This window comes from Girardinichthys multiradiatus, chromosome 20, assembly GCF_021462225.1.
Source record: "Girardinichthys multiradiatus isolate DD_20200921_A chromosome 20, DD_fGirMul_XY1, whole genome shotgun sequence".
Classification (NCBI taxonomy): domain Eukaryota; kingdom Metazoa; phylum Chordata; class Actinopteri; order Cyprinodontiformes; family Goodeidae; genus Girardinichthys; species Girardinichthys multiradiatus.
In genome coordinates, this window is record NC_061812.1 from 25,993,928 (window position 1) to 26,012,670 (window position 18,743).

Genomic DNA, 18,743 nt, shown 5'->3' on the forward strand with positions numbered 1-18,743 from the left:
ATGAAGGAGCATCTGGTCATCTTCTGCACTGCCATTATTCAGTCTGTCATGTTTTCACCCATCACTGTGTGGTTTGGATCATCCACAAAACAGGACAGGTCCAAAATGCAACAAATAATTAGGTCTGCAGAGCGGATCATCAGGGCTGACCTTGTCTCCATCCAGGACTTCTACAGGTCTAGGGTCAGAAAAAAGACAGCTAACATCTCTGCAGACCTCACACATCCTGGACACTCTGATGAACCGTTAACAGTCAGAGTGCCCAGATCGATACAATGCATATTTGCACTAATTGATCCTTGTCTTCCTTTTTTAAAAACACTGTACATATTTACAAGAAAAGAAACACTTTAACTTTTATTTCCCTTTTTTAAATATTTAAATGACTTTATTGAGAGCAAGTGGAACAAAAGTCAAATTTCTTGTTTGTGTGCACAAACTTGCTGAACAAAGCTGATTCTGACTGTTTTGTTTTGTTTTCAGAATCAGTTTAATTTTACTGTTAACTTTGAAAATAAGCTCTACACCAGGAAACATTTAACACTAAATGTGTTGCACATCTTGAGCATAATTTCTTAAAACCCATTTGAGACCCAGGTAAAGGGATAGACCATATCCTATTTAAATATGGTTCTGTGAAGTTATCATCACTAAAATTCCCTCCCTGTAATAAACAGATATGATATCACAATGAATGTGATATCATATCAGCCTCATCAGAGATTGTACGTTCCTGTGATTTTCCAGATCTTGCAGTTGTGTACTAAATGGGCCAATCTCCTATGTCAACTGACTGGGTGGATCAGTTGATCAGCTGTATTGATACACCCAGTAGTTACACGGAACCTTTTTGGCAGAGAAAAATGACAATCTTAACAATAGTCTCTTAGGAAACTTCAGGCACCTCATAAATTTTAGATTCTCCTTTTAAGACCTAAATAGAGTGCCTAAAATGGTATGATAACATTGATAGTATTTACTCAAGCCATATGGGTTCCATGCAGGAGCCCCACAGTGAACCCAGGCCGTGGTACCCATCCACAGTGAGCAGAATCCATATGGGGCCGTGGATGAGCCCCTCCTAGCCGACTAGCCAAACAAAATGCAGTAAATCAAAATTCTGGGGCAATATAAAATTCAGCAACTGCCACTGTTAGAATTGCTCATTATGTAACAGTTTAAAAAGCCATTTGGAACTCAGAGCCACCTTCTGTTTCCTGCTGTATGTAGCATAGCTGATCACAACATGCTAATTGATAGACTGAGAAAATGTGTGGGATTGTCTGGTACTCTGTTAAACTGGTTCCGATTTTATTTGGCAGACAAGAACTTGTTAGTGTAATTTCATAATTGGAAATCTGGGCAAATAAAATAATTTTTGGAGCTCCTCAAGGGTCCATTCTCATCTCAACATCTGTATGATCCCCGTAGCTCATATTATAAAGTCTTACATCTCTCACCATATGCATGATGATAATACACAACTTTATATCTGTCACCACATGAACATAGCTAATTAGTCACTGAGCCACAATATCAGTGAGTGTGTGTGTCCAAATCTTCTCCAGCTAAGTAAGACAGAACCGTTTTTTGTCCCAAAAATGCAAGGATAGAGAGAAACGCTCAACCAACCTTAATGGGGCTAAAGACCACTGAGCATGCAAGAAGTCTTGGTGTAATTTTTGATTAAACCAAACCTTACTATCATCTGAAAAGCATTGTGGGAATAAAAGATCTTCTTTGAAAACAGGAACCTGAAAAACTAGTGTATGCTTTTGTTTTAAGCACATTAAATTAGTTTAATGCTGTCTCTACAGGTTTGATGCTGATCAATCAAAAAAAAAGTTGTCACATAGCTGCAGCTCTTACATGATGACCTGGCCAACTGCATGTGAATATGGATCATATCACAACAGCTTGTATATCACAGCACTGGCTTTCTGTGTGTAAAATGATTGGTTTTAAACATCTGGGATCGTATTCACAAATAATAGTCCCCTTAGAGACCTCCTATCTTAGCATAAAAATTTTTGGTAAGGACTCTTAGCTTAAAAGTAATTAGCTCATTATTTCGTTGTGTGGTTGACCCCGTTGCTAGGTCGGACGCTGTTTTCTAAGAGCTGTGATTGGTCGTTAAAAGAAACAAACAAACAAAAAACAATTGTGCTCCTAGTATGGAGAGAAAGAGAAATTAACCAATGATAGAATGTAGACTGGATTAATAAATGTGTAAATCATTATGATGATTTGGCAAAATTGAATTGTTACACAGCATCAACATGCTTGAAGATAGCTTATTTACATGCTCATCATTTTGATTGGCTTCTTATTGGGTTTACTCGCCATGCTGGTCGTTTTCATAGGAGATGGCAGCACACCAGAGAACTTCGGGGAGCGTTGTAGATGACCATATAGCCTTAGGCTGCTGACATCATGTACAATACAGCAAATACTTATTCTCCTCATTTACATCTTCCTTCTATTTAAATAGTGTTTAGATTATTGGACTTTATCTTGTCTAGAGTTTGTATTTATGTATATTTTGTTCCTAATTTGTTTTTGAAAGAATTTTACAGTATGTAAATATTTAATTAATTCTGTACTATATTGTTGGTATTTTAAACTTTTTTTTCATGGTTATTTATTATTGTTTATTATTTATCATTCCTAATAATACCTTACAAGAGGTGCACCTTTAACCTGTCCTGCCGCTGAAACTACTTAACTTCGCCCTAGGAAAGTTAAATATATTAATAATTGTATGACTGTTATAGAAGTTTATGTACTCATTTACTTGACTATCAAAGGGGTGAATCCCTGCGTGATTGAGCTGGTAGTATGAATACAGGCCCTGATATTAGTCGATAATGGTCTTGGGCCAAAATACATTCCTGAGTTGCTTGACAAATATGAACCATGTAGACCCTTCAGGTCATCAGAGACCTGCTTACTCAACGTTCCCAGGACCAGAATAAACAAGAGGCGATCGCATTTTTGTGTCTATGCTTCTCCTCTCTGGAATCAACCGTGTGAAAACCTGAGATGAGCAACTCATTAAACTCTTGGTTCTTTTAAATCAGGACTGAAAACTTTGTTTCTTTTTATGCAACACCGTCCATAGCTCAAAGGTTTATGTTATATAAATGGTTTTGCTTTATTATGTGCAAAGCACTTTGTATTATTATAAATATATTTGCCTTGCCTTTCCTTAAATTGACCAGTATCAGGTGTCATCTGTAGTCCCATTAGCAATAGCTCCTTTCACTTTAGCTACGTCAAGCTTTATTTTCATAGATTTGTGGGTTACGATAAAGCTTAAAGCTCCGTTTGTGATGAAATGTATTAACAGCGAAAACTAAGAACCATAAATAATTCTGCAGTCTAACCCAGCTTCACGACTGCAGTGGGAGCTAATGACAAATCCACTCTTTGTATCAAGCCATACCCACAGTTCCTAAAGCTTTTCAGAAAATCAGATCAAGAAAAATAATTATGACATCCAGCAGATTATCTTGTATATAAAGTCCTAGGTTGTTGAGAAAGTAATGAAATATCCTAAAGCAAGAGGTTTGTCTACCAGCCGCATGTTCCTAGTACTTACAAATATTACAAAAACATATTTCCTATTTAGAATAAGCATTGTGGGTATCAGAAACAAATGACCTTTTTATTTCCACATAAATATTAAAAGATCTTTATGAATACTTTTAAATACATTTCTGCTCGTCTTTATTACATTTATTGATGTCTTAAATTGCTTGTTGATTACTTGTTTTGAATACATGACATTCCAAACTACTTTTGTTTAATCAAAATATATTTTTTGCAGAAGTAGATTCACAATGGGAAGTTTTGGTATCAATTGTTCTAGTTTTAAAACTAAACAAAATTATGTTAGTGTTAATAATGCAGACATCTGACATGCAAGTTTCCATAATGAAACCTATACAAAGCCCAATAAATGATAGAAAAAGTGACATTTCTCCTTTAAAGAACAATGCTTTAGATAACTAAAACGCTGATTGTAGTTTGAAAGACTTGCATACTGAACAGCTGAAACATCTAAGTCTGTCCATTATATGATTAAGTGACTTGCTATATCTCCCGAATGATTCACCAAGGTGAGCAACTCAACCAGCAGGTCTACACAATGTGCATGCATGACTTTGGACTCTCTATAAAGTTTCTCTCACTGAAACATTCTGTTTGTGAATAGTAGATTACACATTTAAATGATTGCTACCTAGAGTAGTTATTAAATTTCATATATAAAGTGTAATACATTGTCAAAATTAGAATATACCAGTGGGATAGTAGATTCCAAAAGGGAAATCAAAACATTAAAAATAAGGGTAATGAATAAAAACTGCACAATGTTAAGCACTGGAACATGGAATAACAGACTGAAGATCAGGTATTGCACTTTTCAGTGTGACATTGTATTTTTAAATTTATATAAGTGTAAATACATTTCAAACCAGTAAAAGTAAAGTATTGATACATTTTTACAGGTGTATATTGTTCTGTGGAGACAAAATGGAGCATGTCGATAAAGTAATTTAAAAATAAAAAATGTTTTAAAAAGTACACAAAACCCGTCAGTTTAGTCTGGGGGATGCATATCAGACATTGATCTTAGGGAAAAGCTCACAAGCTTAGCATGTGTTTTAGAGTTGTATGAAAAATATGAATTTCTTTAGGTAATCTTTGTGGGATACAGGTTGTGTAAATATTTGAATATCACCTAGTGGTCAGCAGTCTGTATACATTTCTGTATATAAACTGGGTCAGTTTGTTTTGTACAGCGCATTAAGATGAAATTTGTTGTGAATTGGTACTATACAGATACAACTGAACTACATACAAATGTCACTTTTGATTGAAGTTCTAAGATAAATTCAATATTCTAATTTGATATGCACCTATATAGTTTTAAAGCCAAAATTTCCTGATATCTTGCCAGGCCAACAAAGAAAGCAAAAGTTACATTTTACCAGAGCATATTAGAAAACGCAAGGATTTTAAATAGGCCACACAGACCAAAGACAAAGTCAGTAGTGCACCTTCAGCCTTTATTTTCCCCCAGATGAAAATTACATTTAGTTTTAATGAATTACATTTTCTTACCAAAATGCTATTACTTTACCTTAAACGTATTCTTATTCACGAGTTCAGCTGTCCGTAGAGCATATCACAGCTTGTAGTAAGCAACAAGCTGTGAGAGACATTAAACCCATCCATGATGGTCTGGTGCCCAGTCAGCAGAACCACAGTCAGATATTTGTTAGTGTAGTTTGACTTTGATCAGGAAGGAACGGGTAAAAAGACTTCATGGCAAGGTAGAAGGGCTGATGTTCCTGCTGAACTGATGGAGCTGGGTTAAAAGGGGTCATGGACGAAGAAGGCAGAAATACAGGTATGGCAGCCTGTTTGGCAACAACATATACCGGTATAGAGGGGTGTGGTTGGTATGAAGGCTTTTCATAGGGAGGTGCCTTGGTGGCGGCTGCTGGTGCATTGTGTAACTGAGAAAGCTGATTAAAAGGAGGATACAACATGGGATACTGAAAGACCTGAGTGTGGATATGCTGTGGTTTGGATTCTGCATCATCCACAGTTTGATCCTGTGGAGATTCAGGGTATTTAGGGAATGGTAGGAAGGGATATTGAAGCATCACTGCAAACTCTGGCTGCAGGGGAAGCTGAAGCTTCTCATGCCCTGTAGGAGTAGGTGGGGTTACCACGGTCTCTGTGCTTGTTGCAGGAAGTGGCCAGGTTGTTGTTGGTGGAAAAACTCTAGGGAACACAGGGAATTCTTGGAAAAGTGGAATTTGATATTGAGGAGACTTTGGCATTTGAAGCAACTGGAGCTGATTTATGTCTGCGTTGTCATCTCCAGAAGGATGTGTTGGTAATTCAGGTCTGGGAAACTCAAAGAACTTGGGAAGTAAGGCAGGGCTCAGATTTCCAGGCATCTTTTGGTTTTCAGAGAAGTCCGCAGCCACAAAGGAAAATGGCAATGGAGCCACAATCCAAGGACTTTGTGTTGACTGCGACTCTAGGAACTGTGAAAATATTGGCAACTGAGGGTACTGAAGAGGATGCAGGGCTTTATCACTGTCACTTGAGGGTGCAGATGTTCCTGTTTTTAGCTCAGTGTTTGGTACAGGAGGACATGATGCTCAAAATCTGCCCACTGAAGAGAGAGTAAATACTCCTCATTCTGCAAAAAAGACAGTCAAAAGCAAATCTACAATTCAAATTCAATACTTGACCACAAGAGGACTTCATCATACCTTGATCTCCAAACACAAATCCTTGATGTAAGGTACGATCAGTGTCAGTTCACCAGAAGACTCATTAAAAGTCAGTTTGCAGCTGCTACATGCTGATGATAAAGGCTGCCACGTGCCAGACACTGCAACAGTTTTAACACAAGAAAATAAACCTAATATATTTTTTATAGCTACAGGGCTATGTGGAAGGATTCATTTAAATATATGTATAAAACTAAGATTATGTCCATTACTGCCAGCATTAAATATTTATCTCCTGAACAGATTCTAATTAGCAGAATAATTCTACAGTGTCTAGCAAAATGATTCATATGCCTTGAACATTTCAAACTACAACCCCAAAAATGAATGCATTTTGTTGGGATTTTATGTGAGCAACACAAACTCTTAATTTCACTTAGTCTCCAGATTGGATGGAGAACGTCAGTGAACATCAATTTTCAACTCTTCTGAGAAACATATTAAGGGCTGTAGTCCTGCTGGAAGCCGAACCTCTGCCCCAACAGGTATTCTTCAAGGATTGCCCTGGATTTAGATCCAGCCATCCATCTTCCCATCAACTCCAACCAGCTTCCCTGCTGAAGAAAAGCATCCCGACAGCATCATGCTGTTGCCATCAAGTTTAACTGGGGGGGGCTGTATTCCAGTTGATGTGCAGTGTTAGTTTTCCCACCACATATATTTTTGCATGTAGGCCAAAAAGTAAGATTTTTTTTTTGACTAGTGCATCTTCAATCACATGTTAATCGGTTACCCTACATGGCTTGCAGCAACTGCAAACAGAATTTTTTATTGCTTTACCATATCAGGTTTCCTCTTGCCACCCTTTAATAAAGGCTAGATTGAAGTATACTAACAGTATACTAAAATTAATAGTTCACCCATCATCCTTTTTGGCCGTTTCTCTGGTTTAAGCTCTCTTCAACTACCATCGCAATGCCAATACTCTGGCATCAAGAGTAGACAACTGAATTGGTCTGTGTTGGTGTATCACATAAAATACATTGAAGTTTGTGGTTGTAACCTGATAATGTTCAAGGTTTATAAATATTTTTGCGAGGCATTGTAATAAATACCACCTACCTTTTACTTTGAGTTCCTTGGCTGCCACGCCACGAATCTTCACCACCATCTTGTTTGGAAAGCAGAAAACATAGGGCAGTGGCAACATATCAGGACAGGACATGGTCATCGGTGTCCCCCATAACCGCAGCGGTAGGTAAAATCCATCCTCCAATGAAAGAAAACCAGTGGCAATGTTGGTTGTCTTTTTTAAGTCGGATCCTGTATAGACATGGCATGGAAGAAAACATATACCCGTTTGTTAACATGACAGCCCTGATAGGATGCAGCATACTGCACATCTCTGCGGGACCTCTTCACAAAAAAGCCACACGTAGAGGGCATCTGGGACAGAGGAGTAAGAGGTCTCTCACCTGTTTGACATTCAAGGAAAATATCACCTTTTTGCACACTGGTCAGCATTTCTGACACCCATACAAAACATACGACCAACCACCAACCGCTGTCGATGAGAAAATGATGAGTTCCTCTCTGTTTGACCATCTGGTTGCTGCCACAAAGCACTGATGGAGCCAGGCGCTTTAGTTTTGCCAAGTTCAATGCTGAAACACAAGTACTGATTCAGTTGAAAGTGTTGTCCATGTGCACATTGCTGTATTCATAAACCTAAATGTTATTCATTATTATTAATTTAAAAAGAAAGTAGAGATACAGTTAAATAGTTCAAAGAAAGGTGAAATCAGTTAAAGTACAAAGTTGTTGTAAAAATTGTATATCGCCATTTTTCCTTTTGCTCAATTCTTGCATGCCTGCCAGTCGCAAATAATACAGCTTTGAGAACATTTACATAAACACTAAGAGACCAAGCGATAGGTTCAGATATTCATTTGTTCAGGATAACTAAAAAACAAAAAATACACAGATTGTAAAATTTTATGACATTTTCAGCTTATTAGATTTCAGCAAACATTATTAATGTGTTGTCAAAGTTAGCATCAACAATGAACTAGGTCAAATAAACATTACACTGAATAAAAATAAATAAATAACTGTCCCTTAATTGTTGTAACCATCACAACATGGAAAATGGCATATAAATGATCTAAATAACTGGTGAGTGTTAAATGAGTCTTGCAAAACATTTGCAGAATAAAAACATCTTTCTCCTTCATTTACTCCACAGTTCATAGTACAAAAAGTGTCAGAAGGCCTATCAGGCAACTGAAATTATATTTTTGAAAGATGACCTAGTTTTCTCAAGTTTTTTAGTTTTTTGCATCATAATTGACACGAATTTTTCATATATGGTCATGTATTTATCACACTTAAGAAGAAAGATGTTAGGCATAAGAAAAAGAAAAGACAAACACATGACATACAAAATATGTTTTTTGCAATATTTTAATCCATATCGAAAGTTTTTGAAGAAATGAAGAGGTATAGAGGTCTCAGGAATGCTTGTATCAATATGATGCATTGGGAATCACAGGATTAAAACATTTTGTTTTGGTTGTAAGCTTAGTGAAAATTATTTTAAGGACCCTTATTAATCATGAGATAAATTTGCTATGCCAGTGTTCACTTCCATGCATCAATTAATTATACCCTTCTGCCAAAAAGCAAAGGTTAAATATGCACAAGCTTGATTTTTTCGTAATATCGCCACATTTTTATCACATAAAACACTACAGATTGCAAGCATTCCGTGTGAAATACGTAACTTATATATGCTGGAGAAACTTTAGTGGGCTAATAACACTCACCTTTGGTGGAATTAAAGTCTCCATCTCTTTTCATATGTATAAGTAAGCGAACCAGGTCGTGTTAAAGCCGCAGGTTTCCGGCTCAAAGCAGACCCCACCCGGCTGAGATGATGACTGCCTTGAACTGCAGGTTTTCCCACTGCTGCCTCCACTTCATCAGAGAACCAATAACACAGAATGGAGGCCCTCAGGATGACCGTCAATGCAAAGTATGACAAAATATTCCTCAAAGGCATCACCTTCGCAGATTGTATAAGGCGTTTGCTTTTGAAAAATTGAGCTATTCGCCAGGACCTCCGTAGCGTCTAATGACCTAACATATACTTTGAAATTAATTAACCAATCAGTCCGGTTCGTGACGTTTGGTTACGTCACGAACCAAACCTGTTGTGAGCAGAGCGTGAGTGATGAGGTCCATGAGGAAGGTGTTGCGGTTAGGTGCAAAACAATAATGTCAAATCCATGAAAATCTAAAGAAATAACATTATAAGAACGTTGTTCAAAAGTTCTGGGAAGATTCAGTCTGAACATCACGTATGTTTGTGATTTCTACAGAGTTTAGTTTTGCATCTGGAAACTATTTGGAATCGATACACAAAATCACTTACAAAGGAAAACGGGAAATCCTGATGCCAGGATAAACCAATTATTTGTTTTTATGTTGATATTTTTCTTAACTTTAAAAGAATTTAAAACAAAAGGAAATCCATCAATAAAATGAATTTATCGTCTTTTTATCGCACAAATTAAAGCTTACAGTTAAACGTGATGACGTTTCTCTGGGATCTTTGACTGATAAGTGTGCAAAAAAACACAAAGAAACACAATACCAAACACATAAAATAAGTGCAATTGTGTTTTATAATAATAACAATAATAATAATAATACATTATTAGTTTTCATGTAATTATTATTGTTAATATTAATATACCAGCAACCTTTTAGCATGTGCTCAATGGCACCAGTTCCAAACGTTCATGAAGAGGGTGTGAGGAGTCTCTGCGAATGTTCTATCTCCTACATGGCACTCTTTTGCTGTCATACTGCAGCTGGAGTACCACTGGAGTAACACTGCAGATGTCCAACTACAGTACACTCAAACACAGCTCACAATGTAGTGAGGATACTAGTAGGGAGCAATGTTTGTTTCAGTTTCCATATAGAGCTGGGCTATGAAGAATATAATGCTGTTAACTCTCTCAAATGCTCGGCCACTGATGCTGAATAGTGTTGTGCTCAGGTTGTGACATCAAAATCAATGATCCTCTCCTTTATTTGTCCATGTTGAGAAACCAGGTTGTTATCTATGCACCAGTCCACTAGCTGTTTGGCGTCCTCCGTGTACTTTGATTCATCAGTCCAATGAATGAGTCCCACTATTGTGGTATCATCCACAATATTAATGATCTGGTTTTACTCAAGTGGGGATACACAGTTGTGGGTTAACAGTGTTGACAGCAATGAACTGAGTACACAGCCTTGAGGGATCCCAGTGCTCAGGGGGATAGAGGCAAAAACGTTTTTTCCAATGTGGACTGACTTTGGTGTCACGGTCAGAAAATTCAGAACTGTTGAAATGCATTAAAGCATCATTTTTTTTTAACTCCCTTGTATTCTTTAAAAAACAAAAACAAAGCTACAAAACTCAAATTATAGTTTTAGAAAAAATGCTAACTTCAAAATGTAAAAATATATAGATTAATTATATTTTCTGTTGTTTCGTTTTGAACATAAACTGATGAGGAATAATGAATAAATTTTGCTCAATGAAGAGTATTAGTCCATTGTCTTCTCAGCACCAACTTCTCTTTGTTCGGAAGAGTCCTGCAATTTGCAAATCTTTTTGTCCATCTAAAATGTTTAAAATCTATGAATAGGTTGTTTAAAGAATTGTTTGAGGAGAAGAAGTGAAGGCCAAATGCTCTGAAATATTAGATGTGTGTTCAAGTCCCTGATAACACATTTGTGGCATCATATTTTCTCAAAAGAACAAGTAGATATCAAGATCTTATTAAATATATAAGAAATTGGCAATCATTAAGTTGATTTAACATCATACATTATTTAATTACTTTTATTTATTTACAAATACCACATAGAATCCTTCAAACCTTAATAACTAAACAAATCTAATGCAAAAAGTATAGAAATGTTGATGACATTTGTGGGCTTCGATAGCAAAATCCTCTGTTCTATATAACATAAACAATGTTTAACTACATGAACATGAACCTCTCACTTCACATTAATGCAAAAGACCTGAATCTGTCAATTTGTACTTTGCTCTCCTTGTAGATCATGTGTTCCAAAACAAATCCACCTCTGAAAAGACTTGGGAGAATACATCAAGATTCTAAGAATATTGGTGGTACAATGAAACCCAAATGGGCCTTTGCAAAGTTTTCAAGTCAAAATTAGACCTTAAGAAGTTGAATAGTTACACTCATTTGAACCCATCTCCTGCAATGGTTTTACAGTTCATGCAGCATGATTTTGCATTTGTAAAGACAATGGCCTAAAGATCTGTGATGTCGTCATCAGACCAGTCATTTTGAAGCATCCCTACTGAAACTTGTTCTTCCATTGGTTCATCAGCTGGAGATCCAATCCTGCTATTAAAATCTGGTGTAGCATTTACTGACTGTGCTGGCTCCTTGGCTTGGAAATGGTCTAAGGATGCAGATATGGACTCTGTATCCAACATCCACTTATAGCCGACATAGGCAGGAGGGAATGTGGTTGGTCCGCTCTCTCCATTTGTGCTCAAGCTCTGTGTCCAAGAGGGAGGGGGAGGCGTGAAGACAGCTCCAGCTACAAGCTGCCCGTGATAAAGGGCATTGTCAATGCTGAGCCTGAGGTTGATGGGAGACGGGGGCCGCATGTCGAATTCTATAAGTGAGAGAACACATTCTCGCTCACCAACTTTCTGCCACAGCAACGCAGTCTGAGAGTCAGAGCTGCTGATGCTAACAGGATCAGAACTGTGGTCTAGTTTAGAGGAAGCCTGTTTATCATCATGCATTGCATTGTTGCTGATACCCGATCTAAACATGTTATGCTTGGCGAAGTTGTTTGGCATCAAGTCATCTAAGGATTTCTCTGATTTTCTCATCAGGCCTCTCTGCATGCTGGTCAAGAACCTATTCCACAGGCTTTTTTTTTCTGCCCTAGAAATGTTATCTCTACCTTGTGAATGATTGTCTCTCACATGCCCTTTAGATGGTGTCCAGAAAATCCAAGATCCAAGAAAAAGGATAGAGAATCCCCATGCTTGCTCAAGAATTCTGGCCCAGAATTGACTAAGCCACCAACCCCAACTGAAGCGCCTCCAGTTCCCCAGGAGCCCATAAAGCCAAAGAAGACTATACATCTGAAGGCTGCAACACAGCACACCAAGGAAGGCGCACGCTGCCGTTACTCGCTTTCCAAGCCTCTCTGTTCTCTGAGAGGGAACCCACTGTGGTACAGCAGATCTGGAGAAGGGTTGTGAATGGGAAAGGGACTTAGTAAGAATTCCCAGGCAAAAAGGAACACCCCAGCAAAGAGAGATGGTCTGCAGCAAAAGAGGAAAAGCTGGGGGCAAGGTTGATGAACACAGATCAGCTAAAAGTAAGAAGGTGCAGTGGGATATACCAAGCAATCCAACCACCCCTGGGGACCGCAGTTTTAAAGGGAAAGGCATTACCTTTAACCCTCTGAGTGTGACTAGAGCGAGGACAACCTGTGCCCACAGAAGAAGCTGCAGAGGAATATTATGTAGTGCTGCCAGTGTGGCATGAGGCAGGATCTGACGGGTACCGTAAGGATCGACAAGAAGGAGAGTTGTACGCAAAGCACCTGCCATAGTGAGGAAACTATTAGAAAGCGTAAGAGCATCACAAAGGGCATGAGGAAGAGTGCACGCTCCAGCCATTCCCAAAACCGCCAGGACTGTTATCAGCATGAAAAGGCTTGCAGATCCAAAGACATGCAGCTCCCAGGCAAATGTCAGCGTGCGCCTCATGTCATCCCAGAGCAGGCTGGTGCCGTTGAAGCTGGTAAAGATAGTGCAAGGAGTGACACCGAGCACGCAAGGGCGCCCAGGTCCCAACTCGCTATGATCAGTGATTAAAGTAAATACACTGGTTTGGACTGGGAGACTGGGATGGTCTTCACCTGAAAAATAGAGAATATGTTTTAATTTTTCTACATAAGAATTGCACAAAGAATAAGTTCAACCAGTGGCCTTCACACCACCATTAGTTTAATATGCATGCCAATAAATCCTCACTGAAACTTAAAGGAGCTTTTTTCTCTTGTGGCTCCCTAACTTTGGAATACATTGCCTTTAAATATTAGACAGACATCTTTGGTTCTTGTTTTAATTGTCTTTTAAAGCACATATATTTTTAATAACGTTTGACCCGGTGTGAGCCGATATTAAATATCTATCTTATGTCTTCCTTTTATGTTTTATCTTTAATTTATCTTATTTTTTGTACAGGAGTTTGGCAAAACCTGCTTTTTTTAAAATGCACTTTATAAATAAATTGGATTTGGGTTTGAAAATTTAGTATTGTATATATGCTCCAGATTCGTCTTTCTGCGCATCTGATACTGTTGCGTACATAATTTGCTCTCCAGTTAACTTTGCAGCATGACTGTCACAACTTGGAGTCACCATATTTGTCAGACCTAGGCACATCTGCCACAAACGTTGGGTAAATGTTATACAAAAGTTGCATCATTGACCTAGTATTAAGGTTTGCTATTAGTATACAAGGACATCAACAGCATTCCTCCACACCTGTGACGTTTCACTCACTTCACCATGCCGAGCGCTAGAAGATGGCTCCAACTTTTGGCAATCTACCCTATTTTCAGAATCAGAATCAGCTTTATTGCCAAGTTCGTACATACAAACAAGGAATTTGCCTCCGGTACACTTTGCTCTTTTGTTTGTTTTTGCATTTTTAAAGAAATATGAGCTTATTTTCTTGATAATTGAGCTAATAATCATTTGACCGCTTGGGGGGACTCATAGATTGTCCATAGAGAATTTAACTTTCAGCCCATGATGGGACAGAAAAAGACAAAAATGAGGCAGGGCAGTAAAGATTAAAATCCTGCATCCTGAGGCAGTTCCACACTGTACAATTTACCTGACATACTAAACAAAACTACGTGGAATAATAACCAACATGCATACTTCACAGATGACAGGAACTAATGTTTTCACAGCATGTTATCAGTCATCTCCAACACCTATTTCCAGCAGTTGTTTTTTTAATGAATTTTAAACGGGGGATTTGACTAAACAATTACCGCTTACATACATTGTTTAAAAAGACATAAATTTTTTTCTCACTTTCTGACATAAAATCAGACTAAAAGTTTCCTCATTTAGGTCAGTTAGGATGATCAAAATTATTTATATTTGTTGAGTACCAGAATAATGACAGACATATTTTTTAGACAAACTTTAAATACATTCACATAGTGTTTAGTAGAATTGATTTTTTGTCATTTTGGCTTTCCTTCCCCTTATTACCTTATTGCTGGCATGTTGGCCTATTTTAGGGCTAGTTTTACTGTGGATATTTGCATTCTTTTACCAGCTTCAGGTAACATCTTTACAATATTTGGTTTTATTCTGGGGTAGATTTACACATTTCACACTAAGAAACAGTTCCTGAACAGTAAGATGGCTAGTCTCTCCATTGTTGTTTATTCTTATATATAATGAACACTTTAGGGCATCTGTAAAATTGTACTATTATGTAACATAATAATACTACTATATAGTAATATCAGTTTAGGTAATCTTCTGAATTTGAAGAAAGTAATGATAAAGTTGTCTAAATAACACTCTGTCATTATTCTGACAATTAGCAAATAGAAATAATTTTGGTAATCATTTTAATAGTAATAATAATAATTTTGGTAAACCTAACCAACCTAAAATATGCCTTCTGATGAGGCTCGATTGTCAGGTTAACAATACTTTTTGAAAAAAAACAACATTCAAGCAGGTATTAAACATACTTTTCATTAAGTTCACATTTCTTTAAAAATATGTTTTTATTGGTCTGGTGTAATATTCTAATGTTTAATCATCATAATTAACAGAAATAAACACCTGAAAAAATCAGTCTGTGAGTAATTAATCTGTGTAATGTGTTTCACTTAGTGAATTGAGTTACTGAAAAAAATAAACTCTCCATAACATTTTAATTTATTGAATATGACTGTAGTGTATGTAAATATCTGGTTTTAACTGTATATTACACTAACTAATCATATTATATCAGTACACTGTATATTTCATCCAATAAGAGAAGGAATAATGTGAGATTATGAGTGTTTATGTTTAAATCAAACGTACCTTTCTGAAAGCCATAATCAACATCCAAAGAAACATCCTCTGAGATCACAGTAGAGCGTGGATATCCTTTCACTGAATCTTTAGGTTTGTCTGCTCCTTGGTTGTGAGCTCCTGAGCTGTAGACATTTGGTACTGGTCTTGTGGTTAATGTTATTCTAGTTCCTGGGTGGTTTTCATTGCTCACTCGCTCAGACTCCTTTAGGATTGCAGTCTCATTGCTGAGCACCAGTAAAGTCCCCCTGTCAGTAAGTCCGCTGCCCTCCTCCAAGCTCTCTGAACGAAACATATTTTCCCTGGCTACATTTTTCAGCCTGTCTATGTTTCCAACCTTACTTAGAGGTTTCGCAGCTGAATCAGAGACACCCAATGAATGCAAAGTCTGAGTGAAGCTTCCAAGTGAAAGCAGAGATGCAGAAAGAGCAACAAGGAGGAAATATGAGAGCCCCATTTTGTTAATCTAAAGCTGAGGTCTGTGGAGACAAATAAAAAAAGGATGGGAGATTAGTTTTCTCATATTTAAGAAATTTTCATAACTATTAGTATAGTAAGTAGTATACTATTTAGAATATTTGCCAAACTGTTGACAGTAGAGAGACTTCAAAAATTAAGACTCATTTCAGGAACACATATATCCAAGATGATCATGTGCTTTAATCCTGTAATTCCCTGGGTAATCCAGAGGGTTTACACACAACATGGCATCTGTGGATAGTTAACACAGTGGAAAAAACACACATAGAGAGTAGAAAAAATGGAGGTTCACAATATGAGCCTGAACTATCGTGCCCTTTGGGTCATAAATGTTATGACACTTGCATCAATTGCAAAAAAAATCAATAATAAATGCTATAATGACTCAATCTAAATTTATTATTATTAAGTTTTCACTGTTACATGAAGAGGTACTTTGACCTTGTGATGCAACATCAATTGAGACTCAAATATAAATTTCAACACCTGAAATTTAGGTAGAATAAGATTGAATATTGAGAGTCCAAAAAAATTTGAATTGTCGATTCAATTCAACAATTATTTCATCCTTAAAAAAATGTTGTTGGAAAGTAGAAGGTACACCAGAATATTTATTTTTTACACATTTCGGTATTTACCTGCCACAACAAAATAACCTAACAACAAAAGATCCTCATAAATGCTAGATAATAACCAAAGAAGTACCTGTTGCTCCTGACAGTCATCCGTATTTCCCTTCAGGATTTCACTGGGTGTACTCCTTCTTTATTGCTGCAGGGTAACTCATTGGTTTCTAACATGCCACATAAACATCCCGCTGAACACTGATACAGAACAGAGGGTTTACAGGGACGCCCAAAGAAGTCCAACCTTGCAAGCTGATGTCTTAGTCTTCTTATTGCGCCAGCTGCTTACTTGGCCTTTTCCCATCCCCGGATGACCTGAATAACTATATTTGAATCTTAAATTTCAAAAAGGGAATCAAAATCAAAGAGACTTTTTTCGCAGAACATAATTTTTTGCTTTTTCTTGACTAATCAAATCCTGGAAAAGCGCGAACCAAATTTTTACAACGTTTGTTTGAAGGTAAATCCCTTCACGAAAGGATTACTTTAAGATCCTTACAGTGGCACCAAGTCACATGAAGTGATGATGTGAAGCCAAATCGACACGAGCACGTGCAAGAGTCAATTTATGACAGCTTGTTAGGTTATTTGTTAGATATACATATGCATTACTATATTTTAGACCTAAAATTAACTATGGACACAGGGTGATCTGTGTGCAGTGTAATAAAAAAAAATCAATAATTAATTAAGTCCTCAGTTATTGGCATGTAAGCATTACAGTGCATTAAAACTGTTTACTGTATTGAAACCATAATCATGCCACTTAAACCTTTTCACATTTCGTCATGTTCCCGCCACAAACTTTAATGTATTTTATTGGTATTTTATTTGATAAATCAACACTAAATCGGACAGTTTGAAGCACAATAATACAAATTTACAAAATTCTTTGCAAATAAAAATGTGAAACGTGGTATACATTTTCATTCAGCCCTAGTCAATGCTTTGTAAAACCACTTTTGCTGCAATTACGACTGCATGTCTTTCGGGGTATGTGTCCACCAGCTTTCTACCTCACAGAGACTTACGTTTTTGCTTTTTTCTTGGCAAAATAGTTGATGCTCAGTCAAATTGGATGAAAAGTAACTCTTAAAATCAGTTTTTAAGTCTTGCCACAGACTTGAAGTTAGTTTTTGGACTTTAACTGGGCCATTCTAACAAGTTTAGGCTTTGACCCATTGTAATCCTGGGTGTATGTTTAGGATTATTGCCCTGCTGGAATGTGAACATTGGTTCTAGTCTCAAGTCCTTTGCACTCTCTATAAAGAGTTTTTCCAGGTTCACCGTCTCTGCTGAAGAAAGGCATCCCCCTGGCATAACACTGCCGATAAACATGTTCCACTCTGGTGATGGTGTGTTCATGGTTATGTGGAGTGTTTTCAGCAACATTAAGCATGTAAACAAAATAGTCAAATTTTGTTCTCATTTGACCAGAGCACCTTCTCCCACCTGTTTGCTTTGTTCCCTAATGGCTTGTGGCTTCTGGCAATTCTCTTTGCCAATCAACCATTAAGGCCATATTTGTGAAGTGACAGACCAGTAGTTGCCCTGTCGACAGATTCGCCTTAGCTGTGGATCGCTGCTGCTCCTCCATGGACCCTTGTTTTTTGGTACGTTAGTTTAGACGGATGGACATATCTTTATAGATTTGTACTTGTGCCATTCTGTTTTATAATGTATTTTAGGATAAAACATTGAACAGTGCTTTGATAGATGTTCCAAGCATGGGATATTGTTTTCTGACCTAACCTCGCTTTAAACTTCTCCACAACCTTCTCTCGAACCTGTCTGGTGTGTTCTTTGGTCTTTGTGATGCTTTTGTTCACTAATGCTCTCAAGCAAGCTTCTGAAACCAACAAAGAGCAGCTAAATCTATACTGAGATTAAATTACACACAGGTGTACATTACTATTTAGGTGATTTCTAAAGGCAAGCGGTTGCACTGGGGTTTTAGGGGTATATGAGGAAAAGGGCAGAATATAAAACAAGTTTTTTCAAAGTGATATCAAAAAAAAAATGAATCGTCCGATCTTGCTTTTACTTCACAATTATGTTTCATTTTCTGTTCATATAAAACTGACTGACGTTGGTTGTTCTGTGGCAAATTGTGAGGGGTGTGAACACTGAAAACTGCACTGTACATAGATTCTACTACTACCATCACTTCAAAAGGAGATTTTGTAGTATCACCAGATA

At 37.3% G+C, this 18,743-nt stretch overlaps 2 protein-coding genes across 3 annotated transcripts; both read right to left on the bottom strand.

Moving 5' to 3' along the window:
* Positions 1–5,055: 5,055 nt before the first annotated feature.
* LOC124857245 lies at positions 5,056–9,382 on the bottom strand. 2 transcript variants are annotated; one of them, XM_047348432.1, is made up of 6 exons: positions 9,083–9,382; positions 7,820–7,921; positions 7,614–7,732; positions 7,380–7,530; positions 6,297–6,418; positions 5,056–6,223 (listed from the first exon to the last, which is right to left on the bottom strand). In XM_047348432.1, exons 1-6 carry the CDS (start codon positions 9,114–9,116, stop codon positions 6,149–6,151), a joined length of 603 nt encoding a protein of 200 aa, XP_047204388.1. In that variant the 5' UTR covers positions 9,117–9,382; the 3' UTR covers positions 5,056–6,148. The 2 variants fall into 2 exon arrangements, with proteins under 2 accessions (XP_047204388.1, XP_047204389.1); XM_047348433.1 differs by lacking the exon at positions 6,297–6,418.
* Positions 9,383–11,125: 1,743 nt separating this feature from the next.
* On the bottom strand, positions 11,126–16,978 carry LOC124856433 (proline-rich transmembrane protein 3-like). The gene is made up of 3 exons (XM_047346834.1): positions 16,624–16,978; positions 15,448–15,917; positions 11,126–13,238 (listed from the first exon to the last, which is right to left on the bottom strand). The coding sequence occupies exons 2-3, from the start codon at positions 15,893–15,895 to the stop codon at positions 11,599–11,601; spliced, it is 2,088 nt and encodes a 695-aa protein (XP_047202790.1). The 5' UTR covers positions 15,896–15,917; positions 16,624–16,978; the 3' UTR covers positions 11,126–11,598.
* Positions 16,979–18,743: the final 1,765 nt, after the last annotated feature.

What these genes read in the sequence shown, in the direction of transcription:
- LOC124857245 (XM_047348432.1), bottom strand. Translation starts at nt 9,116, where the DNA reads ATGAAAAGAGATGGAGACTTTAATTCCACCAAAG. An exon ending in GCTGTCATGTTAACAAACGG is followed by an intron (nt 7,531 to 7,613) that starts GTATATGTTTTC and finishes TTTCTTTCATTG; the next exon opens with GAGGATGGATTTTACCTACC. An exon ending in CAAGGAACTCAAAGTAAAAG is followed by an intron (nt 6,419 to 7,379) that starts GTAGGTGGTATT and finishes AAACTGTTGCAG; the next exon opens with TGTCTGGCACGTGGCAGCCT.
- LOC124856433 (XM_047346834.1), bottom strand. Translation starts at nt 15,895, where the DNA reads ATGGGGCTCTCATATTTCCTCCTTGTTGCTCTTTCTGCATCTCTGCTT. An exon ending in TGATTATGGCTTTCAGAAAG is followed by an intron (nt 13,239 to 15,447) that starts GTACGTTTGATT and finishes TCTATTTTTCAG; the next exon opens with GTGAAGACCATCCCAGTCTC.